Source organism: Lemur catta, chromosome 4 (genome assembly GCF_020740605.2).
Source record: "Lemur catta isolate mLemCat1 chromosome 4, mLemCat1.pri, whole genome shotgun sequence".
Classification (NCBI taxonomy): domain Eukaryota; kingdom Metazoa; phylum Chordata; class Mammalia; order Primates; family Lemuridae; genus Lemur; species Lemur catta.
Genome location: NC_059131.1, coordinates 74,142,854 through 74,167,338, shown reverse-complemented (window position 1 = coordinate 74,167,338; position 24,485 = coordinate 74,142,854). Strand labels below are relative to the sequence as shown.

The following is a 24,485-nucleotide window of genomic DNA, read 5'->3' as shown; positions in this document are numbered from 1 at the left end:
AAACCCATGACATTGATTTTTCTTTCCATTAGAAAAAAATCTATTTACACCCCAGCAATTCCATGTCTAGATAGCCACCCGGTAGAAAAGAAGACATATATCTACACAAAGACTTGTATGCAAGTGTTCATAGCAGCATTGGTCATAGGAGCCAAACACTGGTAACAACCCAAATGTCTGTCAAATAATGAATAGATAAGCAAAATGTGGTATTTCCATATGATGGCATACTACTCAGCAGTAAAAAGGAGCTAAATATTGATACATGCAGCAACATGGGTGAACCTAAAAGACTATATATACTAAAGCCATACTCAAGAGTTTACATGTTATATGACTCCATTTATGTGAAATTTCTGGTAAAGGCAAAAGTAGAGACAAAAAGAAGATTAGTGGTTGCCTGGGGCTAAAGGTAGGCCTCAAATGGGTATTCATGAACTTTTTGGGGTGACAAATTTATTCTAAAACTAAATTGTGGTAATAGTTGCACAACTACATACATTTACTAAAAATCATCAAACTGTACACTTAGAAATGGTAAAATTTATCGTTTGTAAGTTATGTGTCAATTAGACTGAAAAAAAAGCTATTTTTAAAAAAAATCTATTGCCTCCAGCTTCATTAAGATTTGATCCTTAAAAAATAACATGTTTTTTGATAATTAAACTTCATAGTTATTGAGTTGATTTATTGACCTTAAGAATTTATTTTTGGCATGCTAGTTTGACTCAATCAGGATAAAACTTGGGCAGCCAAGAATAGTATTATTCAGGGTCTGTCAGACAGGACCCTGCCTCTCAGGGAGGGAGGAGCAGAGGGAGGGTTGCAGGTGCCACAAAGCTCCAGAGAAAGCAGGGTGACAGAAAGCCAGAGCCCTGGAAAGGTAGGTAAGACAGGTCCTACACTATCATCTGTAACCCGAGTGTGGAGGCTAAGAATGAATTTTCAGGTCTGTCTGGGTTTCTGAAAAATGCAGAGTCCACAGCCTGTGTCAGTGCCCAAGCAACATGAAGTCAGGGGATGGGCCACAGAGTCACATAAAGTCTGGCAGGAACAGCAAAAGGGGAACTCTGGGCTTATGGTGACTCTGTATCCAAATTCCAACAAATTCTGGTCTGTTCATTTCTGTTATTGAGGAATGAATAGCACTTAAACCACATCACACAAAATTGAAGATGTGCACATATTTCAGATTTCAACATTAACGTCAAAAATACATAGTATGATTTTACGTAGGATTTGTATTACATTAGAACACTAGAGACAAACATCATGGGTATTAAGAAAAACATTAAATATTAAAAAATGAGAAATAAAATGTGTAAAACTAATCTCACCAGGGGTTTTGCTACTGCGACATGTCCAGTGAAGTGGTTTTAAGAGTACAAAAAGGATTAGGACATGAGTGTTTCCAATCTACTTGGAATATGTGGATCTCACTCTGGGAATTTTTTTTTTAGAGACAGGGTCACCCTATGTTGCCCAGGCTGGAGGCAGGGACTGTTTCCACTACTGATCATTACCAGAGTTTTGACCTACCCTGTTTCTGACCTGGGCCGGTTCACCCCTCTTTAGGCAACCTGGTGGTCCCCGGCTCCCAGGAGGTCACCATATTGATGCTGAACAACTTAGTGCAGACACCCAATTGGCATAGCGCACTACAGCCCAGAACTCCTGGACTCAAGAGATCCTCCTGCCTCAGCCTCCAGAGTAGCTGGGACTACAGGTGCACACTAATGCACCCGGCCCAGGAATCTTTTAATAAATACTGGTCCAGGATAACAGGAGAGGATCCACTCTCCTGGTAGTTAATTTGGTACATTCCACTCTATGCTAATTTTTGCTTTTACACTTGGGTACTGAATGAACACTTGAAATTGTCACTTCTTATCAAGATCTTAATAAAAACTGAGAGTTTGTGGGTGATTCACTTTCTGAAAAATGCAGAGTCTAGAGCCCCTTTACTTTTTCATGTAGGGTCATGGGTATGAATTCTGAATTTAGAAAATATACCTTATATATTGATATAGAACCAAAGGGTCTTTGAGCCAGATTCTCCAAATCTACTTCTTGCATTAGGGGATCTACGAAGAAAGCAAAAGGAGTGTTCTTTTCCTTAGCACCTGGATTCTCAGTTTTCTATGAAGACATTGAATAAATGCTTATGAAGGGGTATTCTTGCCCAGCCACAAAGCACTACTTCTAACCTCTATATGCAGCCAAATTTCATTACCAGGAACAGTGTCAAGACAGGTGTTCATACTTTCTTTCCTCTTCCTGCTTAAGCCCTGCTCTCTCCAGCTCAGCTTGTAGGCATAGCTGCCTCTTCCTTTAAAGCCTCTGGCCCAAGAAGTACTCATCTGGGCCTCCGGGCCTTAAGGTGGAGTAGAGCCACCTTGGCTGGCTCAACAGGACATTCCCATGCCCTTATTTCCAAAGCAGTGCAACCTGATGTTAGTTGAGCTGTCCAGTGTAATGTATGTTGAGCAGGGTCATTTGGCTTTGCTTCTGGGTGCTCTCAGGGGGGCCAAGGCTCTGTATGAATTCCTTGGTTATAGATATTCTTAGTGTAGTGGTTTTCTCAAATGCTGGTTGTAGTAGCAGTGTACTGGGCGTGTGAGTAGGCTTTTGGCTTCCTGCAGAGATGGGAAGGTGGAAGTCTTAAGAAGTTTATCTCGTTCCCAAGCACTGTATGCTTGTGTCAGCAAATTTTATGTTGGGTTGTGCAGTTTGACTTCCAGGCCAGCAGGTGGCACTTGCAGGTAAGGGTTGGCTTTGGCGGGAGCAGTAAGGTGTATGTTTGATATTGGTTTACCTGGAGAAGCTCTCTGGTGCCTCAGGTCGTCTGGTCTGTGGGATGCACAGTGGCCTGGCCTCCACTCTCAGCCCCAGAGGGTGGTGGAGTTGGACAGAGCTGGACCAGGGGTGGCCTGCTGTAGCCGAGATTTCTAAGCAAATTGTTGAAGGAGCAACTTGGTTTCTCCTCACTGTTTATAGCAAACTGTGAAAAGAGAAATGACTTGAAGACTGAATTATTAAGCAAAAAGGAACCAGAGCCTAAAGATTTTGAAAATTCTCAGTCTGTCCATATTGCAAAAAATAAGAAAGCATGTTCAGAAGAGAACACCAAGGGTGTGGCCGAATGATCATTTGAGAAGGAGGTTGGTGTGGTGCGAACCTTGGACCTGATCAGCCATTTGAACAGAAGCCAGGAACAGAGATGGGATTATACCAACAGAAATACTGCCAGCTGGGACTAAAGAAGACAAGGTGGAATGAGGGAAGGCAGCAAATATTCATCACCCTTCAAGAAAAGGAAAGAAAGACCCCAAAGGTAGTCAGAGATCATCAGGGCTGCTGCTCTCACCGCGGCCCAGGGCCTGGGTCTCCTTCATCTCAGTTTCAGAGGGCAGGACCACTCTCTGGCAGAGCTGTGTGGGCAGCACACTGAAGGAGTGGGGCCGAGCCAAAGGGGTGGGGTCACCATGCCAAGCTGTGGGGATGACTGCCACCCCGGTGGGGCTGAAGGGTGAGACCACTGCTCCCCTGGGTCCAGAGGGCAGAGCATTGAACCAGAAAAGATTATTCTCAAGCCCTAAGAGCTTCTGTTATTTGCCTCAATCTCTCACTTTTGGTGTGGGAATGTGCATGCCTGTCCCACCATTGTATTTTGGAAGCACATACCTTATATGGATTCACAGGTAAAGAGCTGGAGAGAAATTTTGCCTCAGGATGAACTGTATATTGAGTCTTACTCATGTCTGATTGAGATGATATGTAGATGAGACTTTGGACTTCAGATTTTAGAGTTGACGCTGAAGAGAGTTAAAATTTGGGGGATATTGGGATTGAATGAATGTATTTTGCATGTTAGAAGGGCATGAATTTTGGGGGCCAGGGGTGGAATGTTAAGAGCTGAATGTGCCCCCCAACCAATTCATATGTTGAAGCCCTAACCCTCAATGTGATAGCATTTTGAAGTGAGGTCTTTGGGGAATAATCAGGTTTGGATGAGGTCATGAAGATGGGACCCTCCCCCCATGATGGGATTAGTGTCCTGATAAGAAGAGGAAGAGACCAGAAGTCTCTCTCTGTGTCTCTCTCCCTGGCATGTGAGACACAATGAGAAGGAGCCAGTCTGGACGCCAGGAATGGGGCCCTCACCAGGAACTGAATCTGCTGGCACTTTGATTTTGGACTCAGCCTCTAGACCTGTAAGAAATTCAGGTTTCTATTGGCATTTGGTATGGCAGTCCTAGCAAACTAATACACATGGTCTTGGGTGGAAAGGAGCAGAGTGCATAGTAGGGAGCGAAAGTGAATAGGGAATGTGAGGAGATATATCCATTTAAAAATGCTTTCCAATAATAGATAACTGACCTGGGGGCGTTCGTTGAAGGATAAGCATGAGTTAGGTTTATTTAATTCGATATCCTGTTGGCAATCGCAGTAAGCTCTCAACGATTTGAAGGAGAATGTTGGCTTAGTTATCCACCTTGACGTAAATGTTAGAGGTATGGCAGGGCTCTAGAAACTACTGTAATTCCTTGAGGCTGTGTGCTGTGGGAAGAAGATAAGTAGGTTGAAGTTAAAGGATGAAGCTTGTCTTGGTTTTGCTACTTACTTAGTTGTATGATCTTTATATTTAAGGTGGGTTTGTAGAAAACATAGCTGGGTCTTATTTTTAATCCACTCTGAAAAATCTGTCTTTTAATTGGTGTATCTAGACCATTCACATTTAAAGTCATTATTCATATAGTTGGAATAATACCATGTTTGCAACTTTTTTCAATTCATTATACTTGCTCCTTTTTGTTTGTTTGTTTTGGTTTTCTTTCCTATTTATTTACTTATTTGCTTTCTCCGGTTTTAACTGAGCATTTTGTGGTTTCATTTAATCTTTTCTCTTAGCATATCCCTTTTACTCCCTTTTAAAATTGTTTAGTGGTTGCCCTGAAGTTTGCCATGTATATGCACAACTAACCTAAGTCCACCTTCAAGTAACCCTATTCTGCCTCATGTGTAGCACAAGTATCTTATAATGGAATATTCCCAATCACTCCTCTCCACTCTGTGACATAGCTCGCATTCAATTATCCATACGCTGTAATCACCCAATACATTGTTACTATTTCTACTTTCAGTGAATAATTATTTAGATCAATTGAGTAAGAAAAATAAAATTTTTATTTCATCTTCACTTATTCCTTCTCTGACAGTCTCCCTTTCTCTATGTAGATATATGTTTCTGACCTATATCCTTTTCCTTCTCCCTGAAAAACGTCTTTCAAAATTTCTCGCAAGGCAGGTCTGCTAGAAATGAATTCCCTGTTTTTGTTTGCCTGAGAAAGTCTTTACTTCTTCAGTTTTGAAGAATAATTTCATTAGATAGAGAATTCGAAGTTGGAAATGTTTTTCTTTCAACACTTTAAACATTTCACTCAATTTTCTTTATGCTTTCATGGTGAAAATCTGATGAGAAGTCTGACATAATACTTATCCTTGCTCCGCTGTAGGTAAGGTGTTTTATTCCTCCAGTTCCCTTCAGGTTTCTCTCTTTGTCTCTGGTGTTCTGCATTTTGAATATAATATGTTCAGGTGTATATTTTTTGGTATTTTTCCTTCTTGGTGTTCTCTGAGATTCCTGGATCTGTGGTTTGGTGTCTGTCATTAATTTTAGAAAATTCTCAGACATTATTACTTCAAATATTTTCTTCTGTCCCATTCTCCCTTTCTTCTCTGGTATTCCAGTTATGTGTATGTCACACCTTTTGAAATTGTCCCATGGTTCTTGAATGGTCTTTTTTTTTTTAATCTCTTTGTTTTTCAGCTTGAGTGGTTTCTATTGCCACATCTTCAAGCTCTTTGATTCTTACCTTGGCCATGTTGAGTCTACTGATAAACCCATCAAAGACATTCTTAATTTCTGTTGTGTATTTTTTAGCATTTCCTTTTGATTTTTCATAGTTTCCACCTCTCTATATTACCCATCTATTCTTTCATAATGTCTGCTTTTCCATTAGAACTGTTAACATATTAATCAGTTATTTTAAATTTCCTGTCTGATAACTCCACCATTTGTGTTACATCTGAGTCTGGTTCTGAAGTTCTTCAGACTGTGTTTTTTCTTATCTTTTTGTATGCTTTGCCATTTTTTTCCCATTAAATTCCATACATACGTATCAGGTAATAGGAACTGAGATAAAAGGCCTTTAGTGTGAGGATTTATGTTAGTCTGGCAGAAGTTAGGCTGTGGTTAATGTTTGCTATAGCAGCAGGTGCCAGAGGCCTCAAATTCCTCTAATGCCCTTGTTGTTATTTCTTTTATTGTCTTTGGGTTTCCCTAAGAACACTTGCATGGAGTCTGCACCTTACAGCTCTTTCAGCTGTAACCCACTGTGATAATATGGGGTTACTGTTGATGGAAGGTGTGTGGCAAAGTGGCAAGGTGGCAAGGGGTGTGTGTGGGAGAAGCCTATAATTTTATGATTGAATCTCAGTCTTTTAGTGGGCGTGTGACTCTGGGCTATGATCTTCACGTGTTTCATAGCTATTCTTTTCACCCCTGAGGAGAGACAGGAAGGCTAGAGGGGCTGGGATTGGATAATACCCTTCCTCCAGGTGGGATAAAGATCTGGAAAAGCCTTTGTTATGGAGAGTGCTCTGCACATATTTCAGAATGGTTACCTTTCTCCTTCACCTGCCAGAGCTAGGGGGAGGATCTTTCTTGACTCCTCATCATGAGAAATTGATAGGGTTTCTGGAGATAAAACCCATGAAAGTGTGGGATCAGGGTCTACCAAAGGAAATTCACCCCTACCCCTACCTGGCAGGATTTCATAACTGCTATAACCCAGAGACTACTGCATGTGTTTCTATTCTTGCCTTTGCTGAATGGGGTTTTTTTTGTGTGTATGTTGGGGTGAGGGTGGGAAAAAGATAACCTGTCTTTTATTTGATAGGCTTTCAGATCACCAGTGACTGTGTCTGGATCTAATGGAGAAACCTAAGCATCAAACAGAGATCCTTGACTTTGAGCAGGATGCAAGAACTGGATGGGATTCTGCGTCTTTGAATCTCCACAGAAGAAACCTTCCCACTCATGAGGAACACTGTGTTCAACTGTTAGGTTAGTGAGAAAAAAATATCTATTATTTAAAACATGGAAACCTTGGGGCTTATTTGTTATAGCAGTTAGCTTTATTCTAAGTTTTCCCATCAATTCCGTGTTTGTTTTATAAGAGTGTAACATATTGAGAAAATAAGCTAATAAATTTCAAAACCTGTGTTTTCTTTTATTAGTTCTAAATTTTTTCTTCCTCAAATTTCAAAGGACAATCCATTGATTAAGCATTTCATGCTTTGGTAAATACGGCTCCCCTTTTGAAGCCTTGTTCATTACTGTCTGGACTTGATCATTTCTCCTCTCAGATATATCCTTCTAAGTCAGTTGGTCTGTTTTCATATAAACACCTTCAACTATACCTATCATTTTAATTGTCATTCTGTGGATTAAACCCCTGTTAGAACTTTGTTCAAAATTAGAATCACTGGCCTGTAACTATTTAGGCCTGGCTACTAGATCAATGAAACTCAAGAAGAAATGTCCCCTTGAGTACACTGGAAAGAAGTTTAGAAGACCAGAGACTTACGTTCCTATTCTATCCCTACCACTTTCTACTTTCCTTCCTTCCCACCCTCCTTCCTTCCTTCTATCAAACATTTACTGAGGACTGTATGACTTAGAATACTGATTTGGCTGCTGCGACAAAGACCAAAACAACAGTGACTTGAGCAAGGTTCTCATGTGACCATCTTATCTGAATGTCAGCAATCCAAGGCTGATGTGGTGGCCTCACTGCAATGGACATCTCCAGCACACAACTTCCACCCCACCATGACATCTGCACGTGAGCCTCCAGAAGGGAACAGAGGGTGGTAGAGCATGCATCCCTCTTGCTTAAGGCCACAGCCTAGGGGTTACCACATAATTCTGCTCACATCCCATTGGCCATGATTTAAACACTTGGCACAGCTGGCTTCAAGGGAAAAAGAAAGGGAACTAGGGAACCTCACAGGAAGCTGCCTTACGTGGGCTTAAGAGTTCAAAAAGGCTTCCTGAGCCGGATACTAAGGGATGAATAGCAGTTACCTAAGAGAAGAGGTGGGGGAAGAATCCCAGGTGCAGACCAACCTGTGACAGGCCTGGAGAGGATCGGAGGTCACAGCCGACTCATGGAAATGAACCTGGGTCCATCGATACAGCCAAAGCCTGTGGGGAGGGGGATGGAGTGAAAGTGAAGGATATCGCAAGGGAGAGAGATGAGACTGGAGAGGAACCAGAGCCTAAATCCTAAGGACCTTTTATGTTGAAGAATTTGGACTTTATTCTGAGGGCAATGGAGAGCTATTTAACAGTTTTGGGTAGGGAGCAACATGATTACATTTTTATTTTAAAGAATCCCACTCTAGCTGTAGGGTGTAGACATGATCACAGGTGGGCAGAATTTGAGGCAGGGACTAGCATCAGGGTAGGAGTCTGCAGCAGTGATCCTCGTGGGGTGTCTGGTGGCCGTATTGGAGAGGTGGCAATGGGCACGGAAAGAAGAAGCCAGAGACCAGAAACATGTAGATGGTTAAATCAACAGGATTTGGTGATGGATTGGATGCGAGAGGTGAATAAGAAGGAGGAGTCTGAGATTCTGTTCCAGATGGTTTGTGTCTCTGCTCCCTGAGATGGTGGTCACAGAAGACCAACAGGCTTGGAGGGGAAGATGAAGGAACAGCTTGGGAATTAATAAGTTTGAAATGAGCGTGGGGCAACCAAGAAGAAACATCTAGTAGGCAGTTGGTTGGATATATGAGTCAGAAGCTCAGAAAAGACATGTAGACAGAAGGTACAGATTTGGGTCTAAATCAGCAGTCAAAAAATTTTGTTTGAGAACTTTCTGTGTGCCAGACACTGTTCAGAAGCTGTGCTTCCACAGCGGACAAAACACACAAAGTTCTTGGGTCCTCACAGGGCTTGTATTTTCATATAGGTGGTAAGTGAAGATCTGCAAGTACACATCTTTGCCCAGGGAGAATGGTAACAGAAGATATCCTGGCTTTAAAATACGGAGAAACAATAAAAATTAAAGGGTGGGCAGAGGAAAGGAATCTAGAAAACAGATGGCCAGCAAGGTGTAAGAAAACCCAGGGGCGTGTATCAGAAGCTGAGGAAAGTCAGTATTTCAAAAAGGGAGTATTAACTCCATCCAACAAAGCTGAATGAATGCACATGCTTCATCCAAGAACCCATAATCACCAAGACAGTCCATAGTCGGGGCTCAAAACAAACCTCAACAAATTGAACATAATCGAAATCGTGCAGAATATGTTTTCTGACTAATGGAATCAAACTAAAAATCAGTAACAGAAAGACAACAGGAAAATCTCTGAACAGTTGGAGATCTCTAACTTCTAGATAATCCCTTAATCCACGAGTAACAAAGTCTTAAAGGAAATTTTAAAAATACAGAGAACTAAATGAAAACAAAATCACATGTCAGGATATGTGGGATGCAGCTAACATGGTGCAGACAAGGATATCTATAGCACCAAATGGTTACATTATAAATAAGGAAAGGTTTTGAATCAATTGTCAAAGTTCCTGCCGCAAGAAACTAGGAAACAAAGAGTAAAATAAATCCAAAGCAAGTAGAAGCCAAAAATAAAGATCAGAGCAGAAACCAATGAAATTGAAAATAGAAAAAAAATCAATAAAACAAAATCTGGTTATTCAAAAAAATTAACATTAATAAACCTCTACCAAGACTGACAAGATGAAGAGAAGACACAACACAGTAACACTGGGAATGAAACAGGAATTATTACACACCCATAGGGAAATTCCACTGAAGCCAGTGGAGTCAGCAGAAGGCAGGGTGTAGTGGATTACGCAGTGACTGGGAGGTGAAGAAATGTAGACAGTGAAGGAGGACTATAGTATTAAGTTTTGGGTGTGACAATATCAAATAAAAAATCTCTAAGCTAAAGATTTTATTTGGGAATATACAAAAATCAGAATTGCAGTTCAGGACGTACACAGTGACCTGGGTGGCCTCTGGTATGTCTGAAGAACAAAGGGAAATTTTTGTTTTGTGGGGAAAGAGAAAAATTATGCAAGTTGTTTTGAAAGAAAGTTCACTGGTGCCTGCGGTGTCCTTGGGGAGCTGGCGTGCTCTGATTGCTGACCGACAGCAGTTATACAAGGTCAAACTCGTCATTCTAAAGTCTCAGCGGGCTGTTTCCTTGGACTGGGTTTAGGAAATTGTGTCAGGCAGGCATTCTGGGATGAGTGGCTAGCTGTCCTGGTGCTGCCAGCTGTCCTTGTGTGACTTGTGTAGTAAGCTGGAAAGATTCCTTGCCATCGTTTCACCGCGACACCATGGCTTCTGCCGACTCCACCCACTTAAATGGATTATCCTACAGGATTTGTTTTATTATCAGGCAGATCCTGTGTGATAGCCCTCCTTTCGTGCCTTTGCCTGGCTCCATTTTGAACCCGACGACTGTCACAAGTGGGGGCTGCTGAATGAGGGCAGTGCTCTGTCTGGGGTGGGGCTTTTCAGATTGGAGAGAACCCTGGAAACACAGAGTGCTGCTGGGAGAGAGCCAGGTGGGGGAAGGGGTGCAGACAACAGAGAGAACAGAGGGAGTGTAGCTCAGGGGCAGGAGGGGAGGGGCCTGGAGTGATGGTGGGAAGTAGGGGGCACAGCCCTCCCACTGTGCTAGACCCAGGGAAGGCTAAGGCAGAGGGACGTGTGATGCAGAGAGTGTGCAGATTTAACACCAAGGTGCTGGAGAAGTGCTCATCCAAGGGCATCTGTTTTCTCTGCAGGGGACGAGATCATCTGCTGACAGTAAGAGAGTAGAGTGGAAGTTGGAGAAAATGGAGAAGGTTGGAATAGACACTGGTGAATGGGAGAGCCAAGCCAAGAAGCCAAGGGAAGCTGATGGGTACCACGGAGTGGGGGGACTATGCCATATGAGGCCCTCAGTCTGTGGTCAGTGAATGAAGAGCAGTGAAACCGGAAGAACATCAGGGTGAAAACAATGGATCTGAGTCAGCATCATGTAGCTCGGAGTCACTCTTGTGGGGTCTGCTGTCAAGGTGCTGGGGCTCAAATCCCAATCTGAGCCTCCTGGGTGTGTGCACCGTTCAGGCCACCGAGTGAGCAGGACAAGGGGCAGATGAAATGCGAAAGGGAACATGTCATGAAAATTGCTGAAGCTGAGAGCTAACTGGAGGTCAGTGACTATTTTACTTGGGCATGTATTTTTAAATTCCCATAATAAAATTAAATCCTCCAATACCTAAATAATGGCGCCAAACTTGCCTGCAGAGTACAGCCACGCCCCCTCTAGGCACCAACTTGCTATGCTTCCCTATGGTGAACAGCCCTCCTCCAGTCATGGGGACACACCCTCCTCTCCCCTCCCCCTACCCCGTGCTGAACCCTGGTCTATTCCAATTCCCCATTGCACTCTGCTTGGCCCTCCTCAGTGTGGGCCGCACCCTTTGCCCTCACGTGTCCAGAGGTCAGGCTGGTCCAGGGCGCTGGTCACACCCTCTGCCTCTTCTGCACTCTCTCCGCCCACTGCAACCCCCCTAGCACAGTCACCACCGTCTCCCTTGGGTGGCTGTACCAGCCTGTCGGCAGGTCTCCCAGCCTCAGGTTTTTATTTTCTCCAACTTGTTCTCCCCACTGTGGCCCCCATGAACTTTCTCCAGGACAGATCAGAGCCCTGTGTTAGTTAAGACCTCTCCATGGCTGGGTGCACATGTAAGATAAAGCCCACGGTCCTGAATGCACCACCTGGCCCCTGAAGAGTCCTGCCTCCTCTGTGCCGCCTTCACCCTCATCAGCAGCAGGTCGGCCACCCTGAACTCTTCAAGTTCCCCAAACGTCCCTGGTCTAGGTCCATGGCACACCTTGCCACAGGCTAGAACACTCCACCTCTGCCTCTTCTCCCAGGAGCTCGGGCTGCCTGCCGGGGCTCTCCCTGAAAGGGGAGGGGCCCCCCAGAGCATCTGTGTGTGGGGCCAGGATTGCTCCCCGGGCTGTTGCACCTGGCACTGCTCAGGTTCTCCCCACAACGCACAGATCTCTGTGGAGAAAGCTGAGCTGATGCTCCACTAACTACGCTCAGATAAAGAAAGTTGTCCCCACCCTAAGAAACTGCCATTCTGTTTATGCTGCTTCTTTCCTTGTAGCGGGAGAAAGGCCCTGGCAGAAGTCTGAGCAAGGTCAGAGCTCCCACCCCATAATGCCCTTCCCCTCCCTGCTCCTCCCAGCCTTGGCACTGCTGGGCCGAGGCCTCCAGAGGCCGATTTGCAGCGTCAGAAGAACCTTATTCTCTCCCTCTTAGTATCTGTCAATCAGAAATGAAAGAACAATACAGGGCATCTTGGACCAGCCTGCTCCTGGTTTCTTCTGTGAAGTCTGATAGGAATGTGATACTTTTCTGAGCCTCTTAAGCGAACCTGGGACCCTTTCCTAACTGGCTGCTTTTCTAATGAGCTCTTTCTGTTCACATGCTGGCTTTCAGCTCTTCTGTCTCCATGCCCTGAGATGGTGCACTCTTGTCACTTTGCTAGCAATTAATAAACTCAGATACATGCCCAAGACGGCATGTTTTAAGGCCACAGACCTAGCATACCCCTTGAGACCCTCTGTGATGCTGCCCAGTCTTCCCCTGCCTGGACTCCTAAGTTAACCGCCGCTGACCCATCTGCCATGCCCTGAATACAGCTGCATCCTTGGGGGTCCTCCCCTGTTGGCTACACCTTCTATAATCCTCCCCCGTGGGCCTGCCAACTCTGCCAGGAGCCTTCTCCCTCAACTCGACCGGACCGGTGCGGCCCTGTCCCAGCACCTCCCAGGCCCCTTCTGGGAGCCCGTGGTTCTGCTTAGCTCTGGAACCCCACCTCCTGTGCAGGGCATGGCATGTCCAAGGGACTTGGAAAACATATGTTGAGTAATTTAAATTTAGTCAGATAGATGGCAGGCTGGCTTTGCCTCATACTTATGTGCTGCCATGATCATTTTTCCCCTTCTGCTCCAGGCTTCTGCTGGTCCCCTTGTCTGGACATCTTGGCGGAGCAACCCATGCTGGGGTTTAGAGTGGGGAAGTGGGGGTCGGGGCTGCATCGTCCCGCAGTAACCCTCTGGGACTCCCTCCTGGTGGGAGGCTCTTCTTCCAGGAACCTGGAGGCCACCTGGGTCCCCTGCACACAGTGATCGGGACACCTCGGCATGGACCCAGTCAGCCACTCTGAAAATCAGGTCTCGTCTCGGCCGTGGACACTGCACTGTAATGGTTCTCAACACAACCAGTAAACCTGAAACGTGTGAGAAGGAGCGAACTCCAGCAAGAGAAGCAATTAATGACACAGACCCGTTAAGTCAACTAATATTATTAAACTTTGAAATTTAGAAATTGCCCTCCTGGCTATAAGACCACTTTTTAGAGGCAGAGCGGCTGCTTATGTCTCTTTCACACCCAGGCTCCCAGACTGCAGAGACTGCCCAGGGGGCCTGTCCTCTCCAGCCCCCGGCTGCCCCTTCCCGGGTGTTGCTGCCTGGGGGTGGACTGCGCCCCCAGCCCCGGCCTCACTCCTGAGGGGGCCCAGCCGGGATCAGAGTCCCCAGGCTGTAGTGGTGACTCGGGCAGAGGGAGAAGGACCACATGCTTTAGGGCTGAGAAGGGAGGAAGCGGATTCTGAGGACTCAGAAGAAAGTCTGGGGACCTCCGTGGCGGTGGAGGGGCTGCCCCACTGGGGGGGGGGCGCTGTCCAGGAACTGGGCATGGGGCCAAGCGCCACAGCTAGGGGCGAGGGTGGGGTGTCCTTGTTCTGGACATACTGTGACACGTGCAGGAGGCACTCTGGCAGCAATCTCTACTTGTTCAACAAAATATGTTAGGAAATTAACCCGAATGCCAATAGGCAGGAAAAAAAACACAACCAACCCAGGTGGCCAACCTTTTGCTTCTGAGAGAAAATGCTATTTTAATTAGGACTAACTTTAAGGCCTTAAATTCACATACATTATTCAACACTGTTACATTTCAAACAGGAAAGAGGTAATCAATCAGCTCATTAGGTCTGAAATTTTAACAAGACTCTGCTAAAACCTATAGGAAAACAACCCCCATGTCACATCCTTGCTGAGTCAGTTGAGGACGGACGCAAGGCAGGGCCGCTGCCCTCTGGAGGTCGGTCCTGAGCAGCCTGCGTGTGCCCAGGCCTGTCTGCCCGTCACCGGCCTGGGGACAGGGGAACTAGTGCCTGGGAGCACCTGCCCTAGGAACTGCAGCCCATGTCAGGTTTGGCACGTTTTAAATTTTATTTTACTTTCACATTTACATATTCAGGAAATCATTTTGAGAAAAGGAAGGTTGAGGCTGCTTTTAGGAAAAGCCCAGCTCACTCCTCCTGCCCCGGGTTCAGCGGTGCCGTGCACCCCTGAGCGCTGGGGACGCGCCCTAGGAAACCGTCCTGTCGTCTCTCCACGGCCCTGGCTGCTGGACGGCAGCTGCGTCGCTGTGGCTTGCTCCTCACTGGGGCCTGCCTCGGTGCCTGGAAGACACGTTACTGGAGCCTGCCTCAGCCAGGATGTTATTGCTGGTGAGCCTGATTGCCCAACTGCTAGCCATGGAGTATAGGACGGTGGCATTAGCAGAAATGGGCCCTGTGGTATGGGTTTTGCTGAGATGAAAAGAATTGAAATGTCTAAACTGCACTGAGTTCTGAGATGCTGGCACGCTGCCCTTACTAGTGCTTGGATGTCCCTGGGGGAGACAGGCGGACACCCCATGCTGCCCACCCAGGCAGGACAAGTCAGGACAGACGTGCTCAAATCCACAGCAGCCTGAGCCCCAAGGCCCACCCAGCTCTCCCTTTCCCATGCCATGTTCCTTTTACGGCCCCCAAAGATGTTCCTCCTCTCGGGGGGAAATTCCCCTCACTTTCCAAAATTGTATCTCTCGTGGTGAGTGAGAGAGGCGCTTGGCAGATGAGGCTCAGGAACACAGGCCAGCGTTAGCAGGCATGGATTCTGAAAACACGGGCTGCTGGAAACCACCCTCGGGGCCCCACTGAATGTCACAGGAACACAGTCATCATGAAAGAATGGTCTGCCTCCACGATCACAGCAGCACCGAGATGAAAGCCAGAGGTGTCACTTTGTTCCTAGATGTGATGCTGTGTGAGCTTCTGTGATTTGTGCAGCCCCTTGGCTTCTCCATCCCTCCTGCAAGTGCTGGGTGCCATTCCTGCAATCCCCTGGTGACAGGCAGGACACCCCTGACCAGCCAGCAGAGCCCCAGCTGTGTCCCCTTTGATGGCCGAGGGAGGTAGCTCCTGATGCTGTGTAGTGTTCCTCCCCATGGGTCTGTCAGATGCAAATGTTTAGTCTTTTCTCTCCTCTGAGGACAGCGAAGGCCAGCAGCATCCTAATGACACTGGTGGTGGGGGTGGTACGGGGCCCTCAGTGCATCTTATATCCAAACTGAGTCATAACAGTCAGGGTCAGTGTCATTTGCCATCGTGCTCACAGGCCCATGGGAGCCCTCGGGAGTTCTAAAAGGAGCAGTGAGCTGGAGGAAGTGTCATTCCTGTGCTCAGACCTCCATCTGGTTAGCCCCCGGTCTAACAAAGATACGTGAATCTGCTGGTCCTATGCATTAGTTTAGCAAAAAATCTGGTTTCTGATACCCAAAGAGCTTAAAGTCTCCTTCAAAACGCGCATACAGCCGCCGGATGTCTCGTTTGCTGATGCCCAGAAAATAGTGCTCCACCTTGGTTCTATTATACACTGTAATGCCCGGAGGGATGGTTGGGTAGGATACCAGGTGGTCTATGCCGGCTTCCTTTAAGATGTATGGGGCATCGTCCTCCAGGGTCTCGTGGTGTCCAATCACACTGTACTTTATCTCGCAGGGTGCACAGAGTTCCACATATGTCACCCAGTGAATGATGTGGTCCCCAAACTGAAGGTCTAGCCACCTGTGGTTTGGATCACCCAGGTAGCGCACAAAATCTTCAAACTGGATCCCCCGGGTCTCTGTCCGGTTCCTCCTGTATTTTCTGATGATGCCAGGGGCAATCTCATGTCTATACCAAGGTTCAAACCGGGGATTGTGCACAAACTTATCCTTAAATGCAGAAATAAGTCTTTCAAAGGGATCTCTTACGATAAAAAACTTGAAGTATGTTTTCAAGCTAAGGAAAAAGATGAGAACAAACAGGGTTAACTCGATGCCACTAGAGGTAATGGTGGAGAGGGTGGGAAGAGTGAAGAACAAACAGAGCAGCTGCTGCCATTTGCTGAACCCTCACTTGGGCAAAGCCCTGCCACGCATCGCTTATTAGACCTACCCCGAGACTTTGTGGATTAACCCATTTTACAGGTGAAGAAATGGAGGCTTGGAAAATCTTGAGTGTCCAAGGCCACAGTACTCATCCTGGGGGGCCACAGTACTCATGCTAGGGGGTCACTGTAAAGACATCTATTTAATCTGTGTTTTGCTTTACTTGAATAATTCAAAACTTCAAGAATGTTTAAAGTTTTGTTCCTGGGCAGAAAATTATAAGGGCAGGAACTCTGAGTGAATCAGGAATAGCTGAGACCAGAGGAAGTTACTTTAAGGGCGTATCTTTAAATATTTGACTCAAAATTGCCAGGGGAAGGAAAAGTAAGAGGGAACGGGGGGGGGGGGGGGGCATGAGAAAATGGAGAGCGAGGCTTTGTCCTACAGCCGGCGGGAGTGGTGGCCTGGCGAGCGGCCAGCAGGGCAGCAGCAGAGCAGCGGTCCTGGCAAGGAGGGACAGCAGCAGTGATAATGACAAGGACACCGATGCCATCAGTGCATGAAGGTGTGCTTACCACACACCAGAAACGGCTTTCCTCACTTTGTGTGTCTTAGTGGAGTCTCACAAAAGCCCTATGAAGCGCTTAGGTGATGAGAGGGCACCTCCCCTAGGAGCACTTCTCGTAAGGGTCTGGAGAGTTGGGCAGACTGAATCAGCCAGGGCCAGACGCCGTGTAGGGCAAGGGAGGGCAGGCCCCGCTGACGGCCTGGCAGGCACTGCCTTCTGCATTCTTTTGCTCCACGGGGCCATCTGATAGCTCATATGGGGAACTTTCCCATCTGTCAGCTAAGGATTCCACCCTTGCTGCAATCAAGGGTCTGTCTCTTGGCCCTGCCTGTGTGGGTCCAGCCCAGGACACCACTCTGGAGGCAGTTCCCACGGTGGCAGGCACAAGGCCTCTGAGAAAACAAAATGCTCAGTGGGGTCTCTCCAACCCAAATCCCTTTCTTACAAAGCAAAGATCATATTCAGCAAGAAACCCACAAAACTTAACAATACCAAAGCAGAACAAGGTTGACCACTCATTTCTATTAATAAAATGTCATTTTAATGGACTGTGTGATGATAAAGCTGGAGAACACGTTCAGAAATTCGAGTAAGGATCTGAGTTTAAGTGCGCTGAATGCTGGGCATATGCTTGGCTACTTCCCATCGACAAACCGACAGTCCCCAGCGGCCCTTGGAGCGAATCGTAACACTTGGCAAGTACAGAACCGAGCCTGGGGTTTTTCAAAATTTCTTCTCAGGTTTTCAAAATCCCCCCTTTCCATTTGAGGAAGCTACTCTTACCGCTTCTGAATTTCTGCATTGCTGAAGGAAGAGAGGCGAGGGAGGCCATTCTTCTCATGGTCATGAACTACACTTTCAGGGATCTCTTCAATGGAAGGAAACGCTCCTGGGAAGTAAGCAGAACAGAAGGTGTGTTGGCTGCCTTGGTGCAACCCTGAGACGATGCCTGTCCATCTCCTTCCTCGGGCCCCATGCTGCCCACGGCATGCATGACAAGCCTGCCCCTGATATCTAAATTTGGGTCTTTGAATTCCAACTGCTTCTGCCGGCAGGATGAGACAGTGAAGTAAAGCTTTTGGGAATCCATAAGCTAACTGGAGGAAACTGATGATTTGGGGAGGAAGGAGGAAGGACCAAGGGTAGAAATACTGGCAGTGCCTGTCCCTGGCAATGCACCTAATTGGGCTAAATCTGCTATTAAAGGAAGATCGCTGCATGCAAACAGAATTCCTAACACCAGCAATACTTATGCTGCTCTGAGACTGGGGGGAAATGCCAGGGGAGCAGGACTGTGGAACCCATGCCCACTGCACCGTCATGGCCCCGGCACCGAATCCTCCAGGACTAGAGTGGTTTTCAGGGACCCTTGCAGCACCCCAGACTGGCAAGTGGCAAAGACTTCTGATGCTGGAAAACTCTGGCTAAAGTTGTGGGAGCTGTGCTACATCTGAGACAGGAGTCAGAGGAGGACACGACGTGTCTGAGGGGACGGCAGGCAGCGTCAGCAGCCAGAGTCTGTCATCCGGGCTCAGCGCTGGGTCCAGGCTGCTCAACGGAACCTGGGAGGGCAAACCAGGGCTGGTGGCTGGGCAGGTTTTTCACTCTTCTCAATGTAGACAAATGGAAATACGTTGTCATTATGCCAAGAAGGTTTTAGCTAAGCCTCTGCAAACCTTAACATCCATCCTTCTGCTAACCCTGTCACGTTAAGATCAGAGTCCTGGCAGGGAACAGTCTGTCTTGGGCCATTTGAGCAGTGGCCATAGCCTTGTCTGTTTCACTCATTCCTCCCTCAGATGTTTAAGTCCCACACAGAACTCTGTGCCATGTGCTGTGGATGGCTGTGAAATGAGAAAGAGGAGCACTGGCTTTGAAGCGGATGGCAGAGGACAGCTCTGTGGATCTGCACCTGGACCCACCCGCGGACCTGTCCCTGTCCAGGTGCACCTAGGGATGACTGAAGACAGCCATAAGGAATGCCCGCTTCTTCGTTATATGACCTGGCAAGCCCACTCCTATTTTCATCCTGCCCTTGTAAGTGGGTGTTTACTTCTTTAAAGTATGATACTTCACATTGGGGCCGCCTATTTGTTACTGTTTTGTATAGTCCTTGTTTTCAATTTGATTTGTAACTTTGTTATCCAATTTCAAAACCACAGTATGCGATCAGACTACTCCAGAGCACATTAATTATATACCCGGTGACCACAAGACCCTTTTCTCCCCCAACCAACTTGTGTAAAGGCCAAACGGCAGCCACCGCTGACCACCGCTGACCCTGAGGGCAGCATCTGGAGGACGAGGAGCCCCAGGGCCACCCACCTCAGGGCCCCAAGGTCTGATTCCTAATCTGGGAGGCCCAATGCTGTCAACTGGAGCTAAGTTCCTTTTGAAACTGAATTTAGTAGACAGAGCCCATAATTATCTTGGGTCAGTTCAGACTAATTGCAATTTAAGCAAACAAACATGGTACCTGAAGAGTGGTGAGTAATCCAAACTGTAGTGCATGAGGCCACTTTTCGATGATCTAATTTGTTCTCTAGCAAACATCAGATGTCCTGAAGCAAGCTGACTAAATCCTCTGAATACAGATGCTTAGTGTAAAATGGGAGACAATTTCTTTCTACCAGCTGGCACAGAATACGTGTCTGCAGGTGCAGAGGCCCCAGGCCCTGTGGCAGGGTCTCACAGGCTCTGAGGCACGGGCCCTTCTCACTGCAGAGGGGACTGTGAGGGCCCCTGACTCACTGCAGACAGAGCATGTGGCTGTGAGAATCAGCTCAGGAAGCTGAAGAGAAGACAAGAGACCCACGGGGTGGGCCAACTGCCTGTGGTGGGGATTCTGCTGTGAAAGGCAAGGAGATCCTGACCTTGCCTGTGCCCCTTTGGAAAGAATCAGTGTCCATACTGACCCGACCAATTTTCAAGGTACAAGGCTAATAGGAAGCAGCAACAACAGAGAACTGTTTGTGGGGCTGCCAGTCATTCAGGAGAAACCACCCCCTTCTTTGGCTCCTCTCCACTGTCCTCTGCCCAGGCCACTGGGACCCTCCCCAGGCCAGCCCTGGACGTCACAGACAAACGTTTCCTGGCCTCACATGTACCATTTAGAACGATCAGCACTTTCTTCCATTGGGTGTTGCCCACTTTGGGAGTCTGGCAGAAAAGAATCTTGTGCTTGTCACAGACAAATATTCGGTCCAGGACAAACTTGGAGACAGCAGTGTGCGAGAGATTCTTCAGGGCTTCGTCCCTGCAGACGTTTCTGATGAGTTCCAGGCGCTCCATGTAGACCAGGGGTTGAACAAGCCGGCTGTCAGGAAGCACCTTTCCAGTCACCTGCAGGTGACAGGAGGCAAGACAGGCACAAGGTGGTTAGGAGGACACAGGAGAGAGACCAAGCAGGAGCCACTCCTGCCAGCCCGTCCCCCCCTCCTCACCATCTGGGCCTTCTTTTCATCCTTCCTCCCCTTTTCACAGCGTGACAACAAGTGTTCCCAGCCACTTTCCAGGCCTTCCTCAGGGCTTCCCATGGCCCTGAGAAGTCATGGAGATGAATCAGCATGGTGGGCAAGGAAAATGGAAGCAAACCTGCTTCACTGGACTTTCCTTCTTGAGAGGAGATTGACTTAACCGCCCCCCCAAAAGATGTTTGGAATCCACTTGCTAGGGAAAACAAACAAACCCCCAAAAGATGAAACAGTTCAAATCCTAAATGACGGCACAGCCTCTCTGGGCCATCTTGGAACCTAAGAGAATACCTATGACCTAGGAGGCCTTTCGTTGGCACAGTTCAAACTCCTGCTGCTTTGCTAGGTGGCAGGGTCACTCCTGTCACAGCTGCCTGTTGAGTGTTGACTCTGCTTGGAGTCAGTTGCAGCATCCAGTGGAGACGCCAGGACAGCCTCAGCGGAGTAAGAACGCCCGGGAGACGCACACACAAGCTGCCAGGGACCGCATCCTCAGTGAGTTAAAATGCCCTCACTGCTGACACCACCTCGTTCTCTGAGCAGCATCTGGACTGCAGGGCTGTCTGCCTGACCCCACTCCTTTGGTGTCCTCCAGCTGCGGCCCTGTTTCTCAGCATTTGGAATTGCTTCTGCGGCTGTACCTCCTTCTCCCCTTACAGCTATACAGAACTTCTTCCCAAGATTGCAAAGCAGATGGCCCCTCCCAATTAACTTTCTTGAATGGATCAAAATGCTTTTGTTATATCTCTTAAAATGCACTAACCTTTCCAGGCAATCCATTTATGGGGCAGTTATAACAACATGTCTTCCCTGGGGACTGGGTCAGTTACAAAATTGGGAGGAGGACATAAGCCTTCTAGAACACACAAGAACAAGGACATTGGAAATATTGGGACAACAAAGGTTCCCACAACACTGCCCAGCTCCCCACTCTTCCTTCATGGATCTACCATAACCAAACTCCCTTACACTCCATAATGTTTGTCCCGGGCATTCTTTCTCCCCAGAGTGTGTAACTGAATCTCCTGGGATTCCCTGGCAGAGGGAAAAATGTCCTGGGGCGTCCTGACACCTACTTGAAGAGCTGGAGACATTGGGAAGTGGGAGAGCAGGCACCTGCAGCCTTACCCCTCTCTGTCCTCTACAAAGTGGCTCTGATCCTCCCCATGGAGTATCAGCGTGACCCTGCAACCTGTGCCCTCCGCCTGCCACAGAACTCCAGGAGCCACGCCAGGCACTCTCCTTGCTCTAAGAAGGGGTCTGATTTAACCCCATTCCCTCATTGATCCTATCTCTTGCTCATTTATCCCAAAAGAAGGTGGGAAGAGAAGGGCACTTTGCAAAAAGACTTACCCTACCTTTGTTTTTATCCATCTTTTCCTTAACTTGTTTTATTGAAGCCACTCTCCTATGTCCTATAGGGTTTTTTGTTTCTGGTCTGTATAGAGCCCATCCAAATATTTTTGCCCTGGGATACCTCAACCTAAACGCAACATTCCTGGGCCGTCTCAAGAGTTCTGCAGACTTGATCTCTATTACATCAATGTCCCGAGAGAAATAAACTCCAACAGCACTCTACTCTGACTGGGTGTATGCTTTCTATTTTTACTGGGTTCTATTTTGTCATCCTTACACTGCCAACCAGGGACAGGAGCTGTCCCTGTCTCTGCAGTTTAATTCTGGGCTGATAAACATCCTTACAACTTGCTTGACTCATTTCCTTCCTTTGGCACAACTGCAACCTCAACCCTCCAGGCCCAGAATCAAAGTTAGCAAGTGAAGAAGAGGACAAGATGGCCAACTAGAGACATCGCTTGCCAGATCGCAGGGGAAGGAAGGGTTTCAGAGAAAGGAGAGGCGAGAGGGGACACAGCTCAGGTGTAGGTCAGAGAGAGAAACGCCAGAGCCTGATGGGGACCTCATGGAGGAAAACTGCGAAGCAGAGAAGGAAGAGGATAAAGGAAAAGAAGATATCAGCGAGGATCAAACCCAGAGAGGCTCAGAGCCCAGTGAAGGGGTTGGGGGATTCCTTTCTTCCTCCCGCACTCCTTCGGTGATCAGCGGGCTACCAAGTTACTTGGAAGCTTTTCCACCCCCATGAGCCCAAGCACTGCAGTGACCATGGAATTGCAGAGAGAACTTGCATGATCCCAGAGCTTTGGACATTCTGTGCACAGTTCCCCTCCAAGGACAATGACCCAAGAGGCCGGACAGCCGCTTTCTTCCATTCAGACTCTTGTCCTTCCCAGCCCCCCTGCCACCCACCATAACCAGGAGAGCGGTCTGAGCTGAGAATTCGGCTAGTGGCGCCTCTCCCCAGCTGGCTCGTCTTCCAGTCCGAACAAAGGACAAGCCCTAGACACCAGAGACATCACTTGGGAAGCCTGGGACAACCACCTCAGTGGGTGCTAGGTGGGAGGGGAGACCATGTGACTGAGCAGCAGCTCTGACCTGCCAAATGGACCCTGGGCCACTAAGACAAATCCTTGCCTGTGCAGCTGGGCATCAGCAGTCCCCACGCTGGTGGAACAGCTTCCCCCACGTGGGTGGCTCGGCCCCTGAATACCCAGAGCCGATTCTCACTGTGCCTGAGTCCGAGGTTTTGCCCCTGTAGCTCCAGAGTGTCTGCTGGGCCTACGACTCCACCTCTGAGACTCCAGAGCTGTGTCGACCCCAAGACTCCACCACTGAGTCCCCACTACTACTTCTGGGCCACCACTACTGTTGGACCCAAGGTCCAACACTTCACTCAGGACCCCCCAGCCCTGAGCAGCCATCACCCTTGTACTTGGTTCGAGAGAGTCCCCAGCAACAGAGAACAGGTGCCCTGCAATTCTATTAACCCAGCGCCGAGAGAAGAGGAGCCAGATGAGAAGAAACCAGCAAAAGAACCCTGGCAACATGAAAATACAAAATAGTTTGACACCCACAAGGGAACACAATTGAACTACAGTAGTGAACTCCACCAACAAGGAAATTGCTGAAATGACAGAAATGGAATTCAGAATATGGATGGCAAATAAGATGAATGGAATTGAAGAGAAAGTTGAAACCCAACAAAAAGAAGCCAAAAAAATATTTCAGGAAATCAATGAAAAAGTCACTAGAGAACTAGACAACATAAGAAAGAACATAATAGAACTTAAAGAGTCATTTAGGGAATTTCAAAACACAGCAGAAAGCTTTAATGACAGGCTAAACCAAGAAGGAATCTCAGAGCTTGAAGACAAGGTTCTCAAGATAACCCAGCTATTCAAAAAGGCAGAGAAGAGCATAAAAAAGTCTGAGCAATCACTGAGAGACATATGGGACTATGTAAAGTAAACTAACATTTGAATCATAGGTGTCCCTGAGGAAACAGAAAGAGCTAAAAGCATGTAAAACCTATTTGAGGGAATTACTGAGGAAAACTTCCCCAGTATTGCCAGGAATTCAGACATACAGATACAAGATGGACACTGAACAAAAGAAAGATTCCTAGCAAATAGGTCCTCTCCAAGACACATAGTAATCAACCTGGCCAAAGTCAAAATGAAGGAGAAAATTTTGCAAGCAACAAGACAAAAGGATCATAAACCTACAAAGGAAAACCTGTCAGGCTAACTGCAGACTTCTCAGAGGAAACCTTACAAGCAAGAAGGGATTGGGGCCCCATCTTCAATCAACTTAAACAGAACAACTGTCAGCCTAGAATTTATATCCTGAAAAAACTAAGTTTCACAATTGACAGAAAAATTAAGTCTTTTCCAGACAAGCAAATGCTGAGGGAATTTGCTATGACCAGACCTGCCCTGCAGGAAATACTCAGAAGAGCACTATACACAACAGATATCTACCAGTGTAAATTCACCAACCCCCGCCCCCCCCCCCCCCAAAACTCACAACTCTTGTAACAACAGAACAAGAGGTAAAACAAAGCTATAACGGACTATCCAACAGGATGAACAGATTAGCATCCCACATACCAATTCTATCACTCACCATTAATGGACTGAATGCTCCTCTCAAAAGACAGGCTGGCTGAATGGAGGTAAAAACACAACCTAGATATCTGCTGTCTTCAGGAAACACATCTAAACCACAAG

General features: G+C 47.2%; 1 protein-coding gene and 1 long non-coding RNA gene across 12 annotated transcripts in view; one reads left to right on the top strand and one right to left on the bottom strand.

Moving 5' to 3' along the window:
- Nucleotides 1-13,490, top strand: part of LOC123637253 — a 78,422-nt gene extending 64,932 nt beyond the window's left edge. For 7 of the 9 annotated variants that reach the window (XR_006734786.1, XR_006734780.1, XR_006734782.1 and 4 more), the window contains 2 exons: nucleotides 6,963-7,129; nucleotides 10,883-13,490. This is a non-coding gene — a long non-coding RNA (uncharacterized LOC123637253). The remainder of the gene's footprint in view (nucleotides 1-6,962; nucleotides 7,130-10,882) is intronic. The other 2 variants (XR_006734781.1, XR_006734785.1) reach the window with 2 other exon arrangements.
- Nucleotides 13,491-14,042: 552 nt separating this feature from the next.
- CHST10 (carbohydrate sulfotransferase 10) overlaps nucleotides 14,043-24,485 on the bottom strand; it is a 31,109-nt gene continuing 20,666 nt past the window's right edge. For all 3 annotated transcript variants that reach the window (XM_045550243.1, XM_045550242.1, XM_045550241.1), the window contains exons 6-8: nucleotides 20,035-20,269; nucleotides 17,711-17,816; nucleotides 14,043-16,270 (exon numbers count right to left, since the gene is read on the bottom strand). In XM_045550243.1, coding sequence (XP_045406199.1) covers nucleotides 15,733-16,270; nucleotides 17,711-17,816; nucleotides 20,035-20,269 — 879 coding nt within the window. In that variant the 3' untranslated portion in view covers nucleotides 14,043-15,732. The remainder of the gene's footprint in view (nucleotides 16,271-17,710; nucleotides 17,817-20,034; nucleotides 20,270-24,485) is intronic.